The 13,553-nt window shown below is 44.0% G+C and overlaps 1 protein-coding gene across 1 annotated transcript in view; it reads left to right on the top strand.

Annotated features, from left to right (window-relative positions):
- Window positions 1-291: 291 nt before the first annotated feature.
- hs6st1a (heparan sulfate 6-O-sulfotransferase 1a) overlaps window positions 292-13,553 on the top strand; it is a 57,514-nt gene continuing 44,252 nt past the window's right edge. Inside the window, exon 1 of the mRNA XM_080042028.1 lies at window positions 292-1,138. Coding sequence (XP_079898154.1) covers window positions 639-1,138 — 500 coding nt within the window. The 5' untranslated portion in view covers window positions 292-638. The remainder of the gene's footprint in view (window positions 1,139-13,553) is intronic.

Consider the following 13,553-nt stretch of genomic DNA (forward strand, 5'->3'; position numbering starts at 1 on the left):
ATCTATCTATCTATCTATCTATCTATCTATCTATCTATCTATCTATCTATCTATCTATCTATCTATCTATCTATCTATCTATCTATCTATCTATCTATCTATGTGATATGTCACTAACTATTGGCTACTAGCAGATGACGCGGTCGTTACGGACCAACCAATATATTAAAGCGTCTCTCCCTTTCACTCGGCTTGCGCGGAGAGAGAGAGCGAGCGAGCGAGGTTGAAAAGGTAGGATTCGCGCTGCATCTTGGGTACATAGCTCCATGGTGATGCAGTGAGCCTGTTGTGTTGTGCTGCTGCAGACCGACGGGAACCCAAAGTAAAGTAAACGGGGGAGGGTCAGCTACAGGGGAAAAGGGGGGGCTTTCTGTGAGTTACAATGCGTCTTTCACGGCGTTGAAGAAGCAGCCTCGGTGAACGATGAGCCAACTCAACTCGTCTCGCAGCGGAACGAGCCACTCTTCTTGAGCCCCCGAAAACGAGAGCTTGTCGGCGGCGGGGGGGACTGGAGAGAGAGAGCGAGAGAGATAGAGAGCAGAGCGAGAATGAAGAAGCCGAGCGTCCTGCTGCTCCGTGTTGTCGGCTTCACTGGGAAATGGTAGCGTGCTGCAGGAACCGCACAGTTTGGAAGGAACATGGTCGAGAGGAGCAGCAAATTCTTGTTGATCGTCGTCGGCTCCGTGTGTTTCATGCTGATCCTCTATCAGTACGTGGCTCCCGGGGTGATCAATTTCGGCTCCCCGCACGGCTACTTCACGGAGGAGGACGAGGGGGACATCTTCCCCACGCCGGACCCCCACTACGTCAAGAAATACTACTTCCCCGTCCGTGACCTGGAGAGGACCATTGATTTCCAGATCAAAGGGGAGGACGTGATCGTGTTTTTGCACATCCAAAAGACTGGCGGGACTACCTTCGGGAGGCACCTCGTGCAGAATGTCCGTCTGGAGGTCCCGTGCGACTGCAGACCGGGCCAGAAGAAGTGTACCTGCTACCGGCCCAACCGCAAGGAGACCTGGCTCTTCTCGCGCTTCTCCACCGGCTGGAGCTGCGGCTTGCACGCCGACTGGACCGAGCTCACCAACTGTGTGCCGGGGGTCCTCAACAAGAAGGAGAGCAAGCAGAAAAATCTGAGGTAAAGAGCCCTGCGTGATGTTTGGAATTAGACAGCAAGGAATTTCTGTGTGTGAGGTTTCAGTGATAACCTGTAGCCAAGTCAAACATGTGGCCAATATCAAAACCTTTTTGCACATATATTTGAAGATTGTATCACAAAAACTTTTGCAAAGAGATGACTGTTTTCAGTGTTTTGATCAGATTTGCATGAGTATTGCAGCAATATGCCACAGTAAAGAAAATGCACCTGAAGGTTCAATAAGGTCACTGTCAACTCCCAGAGCTGTGGGTTTAACATTTACATAATCTAATCACACACTCAGCTGAAACAAAACTGATTTCAAGATGACTTAATTATTAACATTTTATCTTATCCAGTCTTTGGCAGTCCTTCTTAAACATCCTCGCTGGCTGGTTTACATAACAGCCTTAAAATGCGGGTGTATTCCTCTGGAGAGGCAATTATAATAGCCCAGATAATCTAATGATCAATTTTTAGAGCATTTCTTCAATCTTCACACAGTGACTCAAAAGGAACTTTGCATGGTGCGTTGCTATTTTTAGCTGACTTTTTCTTCCCCTAGAAAATGTAGCAGTGATTCTAGAGAAGATAAAAACATAACAGAGGGAATATAGGAAAGCAATATAATTGTGTTATAACTCAATTACTACACACCACAAACGCATTATAGTTCTCACACACCAGGATGTTAATGGGTGTAATTGCTGGCTGTGTTATCTTTCTCCTCACTGGGTGGGACAAGAGTTATGGTATGTGCTTTAGAACAAAAAAAAAGAGGAAGGGTTGAGGTTTTGTTTTGCATCCCCCCTGAAATAGCACGGTTTGATGACAGATGCTGCTTCGAGACAAAAAGAATGTCGATTGGCATTTCGACACTGCGCTGTCATAAGATGTCACAGGAGTTGAACAGCGACTCTGACAATTGTTGATATATATGCCAGTATCAGGGTGCCTTCCTCCCACAAAGTCGCATACTAAATATTGCTGCCGAATATATTTGAAGGAGGGGGGGGAGTGTACTGTAGTAGTAATACATCTGGGCAACATATCCACTCAGTAATAATCCCCTGTATTGTATTGACGGCAAGGTATCCAGACATGATGCGCATTCTTATTAAGTTCTAACCCATTTCTTTCTCTGCTGCCTCGCCTCGCCTCCCCTCCCCATTGTTGTTGCCAACACTACATATTGCATCCCTCAGCCACCCAGACATATTGACGACTATATCATCTTCCATTTCACTGCACCCATGTGGTTAAAAAGGGTGTGCTGCTCGTTGTCTGTCTCTGTATATTGCCTGAGCTTTTTCAATATTCTGAATTCAATATGATGAATAGGACAAAAGGTAGGGTGGAGGGAGTGTAGTGGGGAAGTGGGGGGCTGAGGGTTAGAATTACGTGGGAATTTTTAAAGAAAGAATGAAGCGTTTTTCCTCCCCTCTCTGCCTATCTATATGTCTGGTATAGCCCGAGCTTAATGGAGGAAAAAGTCGGGGCCGGCTCAGCTGCTCTGCTTCCCATGGCTTGCTCAAACTATGGGGCTCAGAGCTGCAGGGCTGAGGGGGGAGAAGGGGCGACCCTGCGGGGGTTTGGCTCCGCTCTAATCCGGGTGATTATTACCGCTGGGACACACACACACACACACACACACAAACACACTATAGCGCTGCTGGTATTTGCTTCTGGCGTCAGTCCTTACTCCCGTGGTCCAGAGGTGATAACGTGTCTGTACGGCCATTTTGCATTGGCGAGCCGAGATATGATAGTGGACCGCAGGATAAACAGCCTTTCATCACTTTAGTGAGCACCACTGTTTCAAAGCCTCACACTTTGTGTGTGTGCGTGTGTGTGTGTGTGTGTGTGTGTGTGTGTGTGTGTGTGTGTGTGTTTGCGTGCACATGAAAAGGCCAGGGATACACAGAGAGAGAGAGACACACACACAACACAAAGACAGAGTAGACCTCGGCTATAATCGTCTAACGTATCACTCTTGACAGCGGCAACAAGGGACTATAAGCTTAATGGTACCCTCCAGGAAAAAAACAAATCTGCTCCATATTACACACGTCGGGGAGGAGAAGTGTACCGCTGAGGAGAAACTGGAAGCAAGCTTTCTGTTACTATTTCTGTATACCTTTTTCTTCTCATTGCCTGCTTCTCTCTATATGTGCCTCTGTCTGTCTGTGTGTGTTCAAGTCTTTGCCTCCTTCATTGTTTTGAATTGCTTTTATTGCTGTGTGGGAAATGCTCGTTTGGAGATGTTTTGTCTTGAGGGCGGTAAAGCAGTGCGGGGCGAAGAAGCCGGAGAAAAGTGCAAAAAAAGCACATCATCTTGTGTTTACAGAACGGTGGTGAAGGATTTCTTGGCGCAGTGTCGTAGTAGGCAGCGCAGCTTTCTAAATCAGCTGTGCGTATTGTCATAGTCTGTAGCTTTCGCTCGTGTGGTGTGGCTGTTTTATTTGTACAGTTTCACTTGTCTGAAATACCACACACACACGTACACATACACGTAGCCTACACACTGTAACAGTTGGGTTTATACATGTAGCGCCACTAGGTGGCGCCTCCCTTTGTTTGTTGTGGAATCTAATGTTGAACATGAAGAAGAAGAGCATGTGCTTCTCCGCTTTTTTGAGTAACTATACCAGGGATGTCCAAACTTTTTTCACTGAGGGCCACATACAGAAAAATCTACGAAGGGCCGGGCCACTTTACAAAAATAACACATTTATCAGGACATGTAGCTGCTCTGATGTTTAGTTTCATAGTGTCTTCGTAAATTGTAATCCTTCTTCACGGCAACACTTTCCTTGCACATTAAACAGACACATTTCCCCTCTTGTTTATATGCCAATGATACACCCAGTGTTTTCTGCCTTTGCGTCCAATGTCCAGCAGGGTGAAAATAGTATCCAGCCGAGGTCCCGACCCTCCTAGGGGGGTCCGGGGGTATGCCCCCCCGGGAGATTTTTTTAAAGTTTTTAAAGTGAAATGCATGAATCTGGTGCACTTTGAGAGGGAAATTAAGAGGCTAAATCTGAAGAATTTTGTATGAAAAAAAAAATGGAGACACTGTCAGATGAATTAGAAGCTATTGGAGAAGGACACATAGATTTTCCATAATAATATTAATTTAAAATAAAATATTATTCAGGGTCCTCTGGGATGGGCTTGTTGCTCTTTTTCTTTTATGGGACATATTTCTCAGTAATATAATGAGTGCATTTAAATTATTTAAAAATTAAAAGCGCCATATTACATTATATTTTTAAAATGTGCCACGGGCCAATCAATCAGTGTTTGACACCCCTGCACTAGTGGGTTAACTAAGAAATGCAAAAAAAGAAAACATCCATAACCTGCACCATTTCACCGTTACAACACACACGTGCCCACTTTGTGAAGGAAGTGGTTTTTGAGATGCGTTGTAAACTGTGAAAAAAAAGCAGAGAAGAGGAAATTGCAGCACTTTTGGTGTTATTGAGATCCATCATCTTTCTGCAGCTGTTGTTCTCCTCCAGCTGTCAAGTGGATTTTTACACTAATGTTCCAAAAGCTGAAGGAAAAAAAGTGACATGTGAATTAGGACCCTTTCCAACAGCTGGATTCAAGCACGTAAATAATACACCCACTGAATGTAAAAAAAAAAAAAAAGAAAAAGACAGGCTCAAGGAGATAATGTAGCTTTTTAGGCAAGTTAATGATAATTCGCAGATGGGAACAAATGTGTGCTCTTATGTCAGGGCAGCAAAGAACCATTATTTTCATTATTGGTTGACCAAAGGAATCCAGAAAATAATAGATTCCACAGTTCTAACTGATCTTAATTGGTTGTTTCATCTGACTCACGATCCAAAAGACACTTAGAAATTCCAAGATACATTTTATTATATATAAATATTGTTTGCCAAAATAAATGACCCAAACAATGAATCCATAATCAGCATTTTTGTAAAAGAATATTTGTAGATAAAGGAATCGACTCATAGTTTCAACTTTAATATTGTTGACCTTTGCCATTTCAAATGACAGAGAGACAGCCCATCTGACATTTATGAAATTGACTTTTAAAAAACATTTCTGAATGTCCATAGCTGCTATTGAACTGTTCCATAATGATACAGTTCTGTAGACCTTTCCGATCCCCTGTTGTCATAACTGTATCATTCATTGATTCAACAAATGGATTTGTATCACTGTTTACTACTCCAAAATGGTTCTACTTCAAGAGAGCACAAAAACTTGTTGAGACATGGGAGGAAATTGGGTTGAACGGTGTGCTTTTTTCGTATTCAGCGCATCATAAATTGCGGGAGGAATGAGATAAAAAAAAATAGTGAGGATGGATTAGGCTTAGTTTGGTCTGGTGACAAATGTGTCAGCTTTAGCGGAAGGCGCATTAAGTAGGAGCGAGCGGCCGTGAGATGAATGGTTTTGCAGGCGCACAGACAGGTCTGTCTTTGATCGGCGATGAGATGAGATGGAGATGAACAGTGGCATTGTGGGAGAAAAAGAACTCACACACTCAGCAGAGCGCCACTCCGAGTGGATTTGTCATTTCCCACCTCGTATATCAGTTTTAATGTTCTTCAATGATCCTATGGGACACAATAATACACATACACACACACTAATGACTGTGCGAAACAAACAGACACACACAACCTAATGTGAGGCCCTCGATATGGGTCTTTTAATTGGTTAAGGAGGGTTCCTATCACTTTGCTCAAATTAGAGCCACATTTTCAGATGAGGGATACCATCTGGTGTGTGTGTGTGTGTGTGTGTGTGTGTGTGTGTGTGTGTGTGTGTGTGTGTGTGTGTGTGTGTGTGTGTGTGTGTGTGTGTGTGTGTGTGTGTGTGTGTGTGTGTGTGTGTGTGTGTGTGTGTGTGTGTGTGTGTGTGTGTGTGTGTGTGTGTGTGTGTGTGTGTGTGTGTGTGTGTGTGTGTGTGTGTGTGTGTGTGTTCATAACACGCTGTATCCCATGACTGGGTGTCTGTATTTAATCCCAGTGTGTCATAGAGCTTCTTAGTAAGCAAAGTGATGGGGGCTAATTTTACTGCCTCTATCCTGGCACTCTCAAATCACTCCTTGCTTGCTTTTTTTTTCTTTGCTTTTTTTCCTCTTTCCCTCCCGCCTCCTCTTCATCCCCTCTGCCTTTCTCTGAAACACTTTCTCCTCCTCCTTCTCCTTCCATCCTTCTTTTCTCTCCTTTTTGCTCCCATGATGGTGTCACTCTAATCAAACAGCAGGCTTGCTTTCCGCTTGGTGGCTTTATGGCCATCGGCTCTCTCTCTCTCTAACTCTCTTCTCTTTTTGCTCTCCATCTCTGCCCCCTCGTCTCTCTCTCTCTCTTTCTCTCTCTGTCTCTGTCCCTCTCTCCCTCCCTTCGAGCGTGACTACCGCATTAGAGGAAATGTCTTTTCATGGAAGATTTGCTGCAATTTCCAAAATGGCTGCTTTGCCTAATGGACAACTGCCTTGGTTCTAATGAATGATTACATGTATGAGTATGAGGGCGAAAGGGGGAGGGACAGCAGGGGACCGGGATGAGAGGGCAACAGAGGAGGAGATGTGTAGCATTGATGAAGAGTGATATGAGGAAGAGGATGATGTGATGAGTGTGGGACAAGAGGGGAAGCTGTCGGGGAGTGATTGAAAAGATAAAGGATGGAGGGGTGAAAACGTTTAGTTTCATTGCTGGGGAGGGGGCTGGTGAGTCAATTAGCACGGTTGTCAAGCACTGGGGCTTACTCTTCTTTCAATAGGTCTGTTTCAGATTCACAGCACAAATCAGTGCACTTAAGATGGCTCAGTGTGTGTGTGTGTGTGTGTGTGTGTGTGTGTGAGAGAGCGGATGCTTGTGTATGTGGTAGCCCAGCATGGTGCCATCAAGCCAGCCAGCCATCCAGCACAACCCAGAATCCAGATGAACTCCAGGAAGCTGCAGAGGCAGCCCCATGCTGATTGGCATAAAGTCCTAATGTAGCCAATGTGTAGTGTGTGTGTGTGTGTGTGTGTGTGTGTGTGTGTGTGTGTGTGTTTGTGTGTGTGCTCATGTGTAGCCATGGCAGGTTGGTGTTAATCCAATCAGATTAGCAAGGTTTTAAGCGCTGCCGGCCAGGCGCTCCAAAGCCGGTTACGTCCGCTCATCCCGCAAATGCGAATGCGCCGCGTTCCAGCATTCCCCAACAAACATTCCCACATCCCCTTCAGCCAGTTATTCCCTGCTTCTTTACTGGGCTCTAATCGCCTTCGCTCATGGGACAAGCCTAGTACTTTTAGGGGGGAAAACCAGGCTCTAATTGGGATTACCAGTTGTGACTTAATAATGGAATATGTACCTAGCTTGACTGCATAAGAGTTATGTAAATGAAATGTTGGTGAGGAATGGCCAAACAGACAGAGGCATTGAAGAAGAGTTTGCTGTGATGAATAAGCAGAAAGGATCCATCTCAGAATGGATTACTGTTCACAGTCAGTGCCAGAACCATTAGTAGATTAATGGATTTCTCAGCAGACATAAAGTTAATCTAAAAAGATTAATTGTCTGAAGTAAAAACACCAAACATATGCTGGGTAAATTGGCTCTTTATTTTCAGTATAACGTAAATCATGCTTTGTTTTTCTGACTGGTCATTCAAAATAAGCTTTTTAAGTTTACTCACAAGGTTTATAATAATAATCAGTAGTATTTTCATGTGTTGTCTTAATAAAATACAGTTATTAATACCACATCAGTGCATGTTTTCATTCAAAATAACTCAAATGTTAGTTCAACACTAACTCAGCACACTTAACGGGTAATGCAGTAAAACAAGTGGCTCTTCAAGTTTTACGATCTGCCCGCCTCAACGTAGCAACAGGATGGCCGACCCGCCCGCAATGTCACACATAAAAAGGGTGAGATATGGCCCCTATGTGTTTTTTTTCTCCTATTTTTTTCTTCAGTTGCTTGCAGCGAGTGTTGACAGGCCTCTCTCAGCTACATCACTTCTCTCAAACTACAAGAGTTCAACTCGGGTTCAGCCCCAGGTCACCGTCACTTACAACTTACTCAGCTCTCACGACTCAGAGTTGAGACACTTCACTTCAGCTCAATAGGGAATATGTTGGTTCCCTTTGCGGAGCCCCTTCACTACACACATGGGGACCTTAGCTTGAATCCCTGCCATACAGCCATTTTGAAGCAGACATTAGTGTTTGATCTGGGATGCAAAATGGACAGATTAAACACCAAACTACTGGTGTTGGGGGGGAAAATGCTGAATTGGTTATGGTATACTTGTGTTCTTCAGGGGCACCACAGAAATCGAAGTTGAGCTGAAACTCTTGCAGGGAATGCAAACCGCTACGGTCAAGTTGAGTAAAGGCCGTTGCCACCATTGATTTGCCCCAGCAGTTTTTTATTGCATTGTAATGACAAGGGAAGAGGGAGAGGGAGCCTCTCGATCGCTGACGGCTGTCTCTACCGGTGGGCTGTGAAGCCTTGCAAGCCTTCAGTATTGATTAGCCGTTATGGATCAGACAGGGTTTTTTTTTCATTGATTGATAAAACTTGAACGACACCAACGTTGGAGCTGAGCCTTTCCAGACGGCTCCGGCTGTTTGCTCAACAAAGAGGAAGAGACAGAAAAGCAAGAGTGATGTGTTTCTTAATCATTACACCAGCCTCTGTGTCACTCTGTTTCTTCCTCTCTCTCTCTGCCGTCGACTGTCAAATGTCAGCCCCCCCTCCACCCCTCCACCACCACCATCCAAAGTGATTCTGCGGCCCTGTGGACAAATAACCGTGCGGCGAATGATTAGCAGACATTTCTATGGCTGGTAATGAGGGTTCGCTACGCTGCAGCAGTTCCGCCAAAAGGATTACTGCCTATTGATTAGCCCGCGCTAGCATTAGCCTTGCTAGCTAAAAAGAAAAAAGTGGGGCTTGATTAGTGGGGCATTTCTATCGTGGTTAATGAGTGCTGCTGCTAATGCTATGGTATGCCATCCATGAGAATGGGATTACAGGCTATTAATCAGACGAGAGGCAAGCTGAAGTCATTAGCCGGCCCCGCGGCAAAGTCAGTGCGTCTGATCCCACTTCCTGGTTTCCTGGTATTTGTCTGGTCTCTTGCCACATATCAACCCTTGAGTGTCTTATCTTTCTCTTAACACCCCCATGGTGCCCCATTCTTTGACAGCACTGCCCGTCCTCTCTCTCCGTCTTCCTTCCTTCTGAGACGGAGTGGGACAAAGAGAGAGAGAGAGAGAGGGAGATAGAGAGACATCCCCAGGGACTGCTCTCTGCATCCATTAACAGAACTGTCTTTTCATGTCCCTGAATGTGACAAGTCCAGACAGGATGTGGGCCCGGGAGCTTCTCCTCATCCCTCAGCCTGAGTCGCCTCGTATTTTTTGTAAACAGACAAATAAATGCATCCATTTTCTGCGTCCGTGTGTGTATGAATGCACGCATCTGTTTACGAAGCCGGTTTGTGTGAGCGAGAGATGGCCAAGGGAGGAATGTGAACGGAGGGGAGAGGCTGACAAGCGTGTTAATTGAATTGTGGGAAAAATGCAAATCCCGCACTGCCTCTTTGAATCAAGGGGGAGGAGTAGTTTGAAACTGATTGGGACTGTCTCACACACACAGTAGGCAAACTTTGACCAAATCTCCAAGAAGAGGATGAATGATAGCGTTGTGTCTTGCGTCCCTCCACGCCCTCAGCCCTGTCTGTTTCCCATCATGACAGAATGCCCATCATGCCATCCCATGCACTTCAGTGTCCTTTGTCTCTCTGCATTTGTGTGTGTGTGTGTGTGTGTGTGTGTGTGTGTGTGGGTCGGGGAGTCCCACCAGAAGAGCTAAAGTGCTGATGCCATTCATAGAAAGACAGAAAAGGCAGAGATTCTTCGTTCTGCTACACTTGGTGCGTCTGCTTTGCTCTAGGGCAGAACTGTAGATCACCAGAGCTGCTCCTTTTGAATCTCCACACGATCTGACTCTGTGTGTGTGTGTGTGTGTGTGTGTGTGTGTGTGTGTGTGTGTGTGTGTGTGTGTGTGTGTGTGTGTGTGTGTGTGTGTGTGTGTGTGTGTGTGTGTGTGTGTGTGTGTGTGTGTGTGTGTGTGTGTGTGTGTGTGTGTGTGTGTGTGTGTGTGTGTGTGTGTGTGTGTGTGTGTGTGTGTGTGTGTGTGTGTGTGTGTGTGTGTGTGTGTCCGCTGCCTTCATTTGTGCATTCAAGCAGTGGCTGCATGACGTGTCCGGTTGTGTGGCCTGTGTGATATGTGTTCACAAGTCCGAATGGTGATTTGATGTGTGTGTTGTTGGTGAAGGACAGATGAATTGTGTCGCTTCTGATGTTGTTCTTTCTCTCCCATATCCGGGGCTGAATGATGTATGAGGAGGATGTTACATGTTTTCATATTTTTCTGAAGAATATTGCTTTTGTCATTTACATTTTCTCTGTAATAAAATTATCTAGAAAATAATCAAAAAGCACAAGTAAGCGAAATATAGGCAGTTTGTTAAGTTCCATTATGTTTTGGTCAAATGGAGCTTCTTGTTTTTGTGTCCCTCCCTGGGTTCCAGTTTTCTGTACAAATATGTACCAGCACACTTGGTAAGATGTTCTGTAATGAGACAGACATTATTTTAGCGTTTTCAAACATGATCATGATGACGTTTAAAAGAGGCATTCTGTGTATTGATAATAGCTGTCGTTTAATGGTAATGTTAATGGTTTCTTGGGGGGGGGGGGGGGGGGGGGGACTTTAACTGATCATATATAGTACAGAGACTACAGAGCATAATCAACCAGACAGCTGACTTGAGTTATCATTTTATAACCTTGCCAATTCCTGGAAATGAATGGTAATTCACTGCAGCTGTTGGCTGTTGGGACCTCCTGTGTAATGAAACAGAGTTGGTCAAACAAGGGGTTAAATGAATCATCTGAAAATCCCTTCATAGTCCCATGTTATGCCGAACTTAACGGTTTAAAAAGTAGGACAGGCCACGGCTGTGTAACGGCAATTGAGAGAGCGAGGGAGTGTCACCCCGCTGAATAAAGGTCAGTGTTAAAGCTAATCCAGTTATACTATTCTTAGTGTCTCTTCACCTCTTGTGTCTCTCTGTGCTGCCTCCTCCTCTTTCCCCAACACTGCACTGTGGATCTGGGCCATAATAAGTATGTAGCTTTCACCTCTTTCTCTCTCTATACTTTTTTCCCCCTCTCCATTTCTATTTTTCCCATCCCCCCAACCCCCTCTCCTAACCCCATTCTATTTTGCCTTGTCAAAATCAAAGTTTTACTTCTTCTTCATCCTCATCCACCGCCACCCTGTCGTTTTAAGGTTTCCCTGCACGTGTCCGCTTCCTCCAGAGAGAGGAAGTGATGTGTCAGGAAGTGCTTTTATCCGCCAGTGATCTGATCTGATGTGAGATTGAGATAAACAAATGGAGAGAGTGTATAGTGTTCTCTCTCTCTCTCTCACACCCTAGGGAAAAGTACAATGGAGAAGAAGAAGCCCTCTCTCTTTTTTGTGCCTGCGATTGCTTTTTTACGCCGTGTGCAAAGACAGGAAAAATCAGACAGACTTGGGGTGATTGCCAAATTACAAAGGGAATACTCGAGAGTGGGTCTTTCAAAACCCCCTCAGCCCCTCAAGTGCTTTAAAAAAAAAAGAAGTGCCATGAAATCTGATGAGTGGTGTAGGAAGAGAAACCAGTGTAAATCGCCAGTTTGATCCCTCACAGTCACTCACAATAATACAAAACTCCTATAATAATGCTGCAGACAGCCGTGTGTGTTGTCTGTCAAAGTGTCTTTGAGAATGTAGCCAAACCTCAACCTGCTCCCATTTTTGTGAATACTTGGTAGACCTCGTACATACGCATTCAATGTGACATTCAGAAGATTAGTAGAGACTGGACAAGATACAAAATATAGCAACAGCTGACGCTTCTGAAGAAGACTGCAGGAAGTAGTCGAAACATGTCAAGGTACAAAGAAATGAATACTAGTCTGTTTACATGAACATACAAGTTAATTCACCAAGTTAGATTAGACTACATGAACCTTTTGGAGTTACATAGATTTGGTGTTTAGAGTTAAATAGGAACGGAAACCCCAATGCAATGTTATACTCGATACACATGGAAAGGCAAGGCTAATGCTCAGTCAACGACCAAGCCAGAACGTTATAAATAATCCGTCAATTTTTATCTGAATATATACTTTGCGGTTTTGTTTTTCTTCAATATGGTTTGGACAAAGTACTTTGCGAGGAGGAGGCTGTGATTTAAACTAGCGGATGCATTTTCTTAATTATGCTGACAAATGCTTTCTAGCGTAACACCTGCTCAAACAAACAGACATTAATACTGCAGATGTGCCAGGTCCATTGGGAATTGGAGCTGAAAAACTCAGCTACTTCAGATCTCCTAAGTCTGAGTGACTTAGGACATCTGAAGTAGCGGTGTTTTTCAGTGGTGAAACATTTGGGAAGTTGAGAAAGTTTCAACTTCAGGCAAGTATCTCTGTCCTTGAAAATGTTATTTAGTAAGTTGTAAATATTTTATTTCGGTCTATGACCACAAAGCACATACACCGATCAATAAAAACAATGGCCGAAAAGGTGTAGGATGAAGCTGAGGCTTATTATGCCTACCCTTTTAATATTTCATTTGTATATCAAAACAAGAATAGTTGCAAAAAATATTATTTAACAAAACAGAAAACGGTAGTTAGTTACACAAAGCAAAACAATAAAAGAAAAAAAAGGAAAGAAAAGAAAAAGTTCCATAAATGATTGGATATAGTTTAGATTATATTGTAAATAGTTGTTAAACCTGCAGTCGGGAGCCAACCAATTAAAATCGTTTGGATGCGACTAGGAAACTGAACATTTTATCTTTTGGTTTCAACAATCGCAAGATCAGCGCCACAAAACACCATTGATTACGAAGAACTGGTTGGACTTGTCGGGCGAATCTGGGTTTGTTCATGCAGAAAAAGCTAGTTCTGGCTTCCCGATACTACTTTGAGTCTTTGGTGGACCATACTCCATGTGGGAGCTGGCGTTCACTGATTTGACTCGATGTTTGAATCATCTAGTCTTTTGATTGAGCTTTTTGTCAAAATCTGACTTGGCAGAGTATCTTCCTTTTGTAATCACTGGACAAATCAGAACAATGACTGATCAAAAAGCACTCTGCCTGTCGCACTGCTGCCATCCAAATTATGTATCCATTGCCGTAAACGGGCACAGAGGCTGAGAAAGCCAAGACATAGCTGGTGTTAGCTCAAAAGTTTAAAGAATAACAAATGCTCAACAAACAAAAGCCCATTGCTTACTTACATCGCAGCGAGAAAGTGGGATAAAACGAAAATATATTTAAATTACATTGTGAAAAAAATGTA

The sequence above is a fragment of the Ammodytes marinus genome, assembly GCF_949987685.1.
Source record: "Ammodytes marinus genome assembly, chromosome: 15".
Lineage (NCBI taxonomy): Eukaryota > Metazoa > Chordata > Actinopteri > Uranoscopiformes > Ammodytidae > Ammodytes > Ammodytes marinus.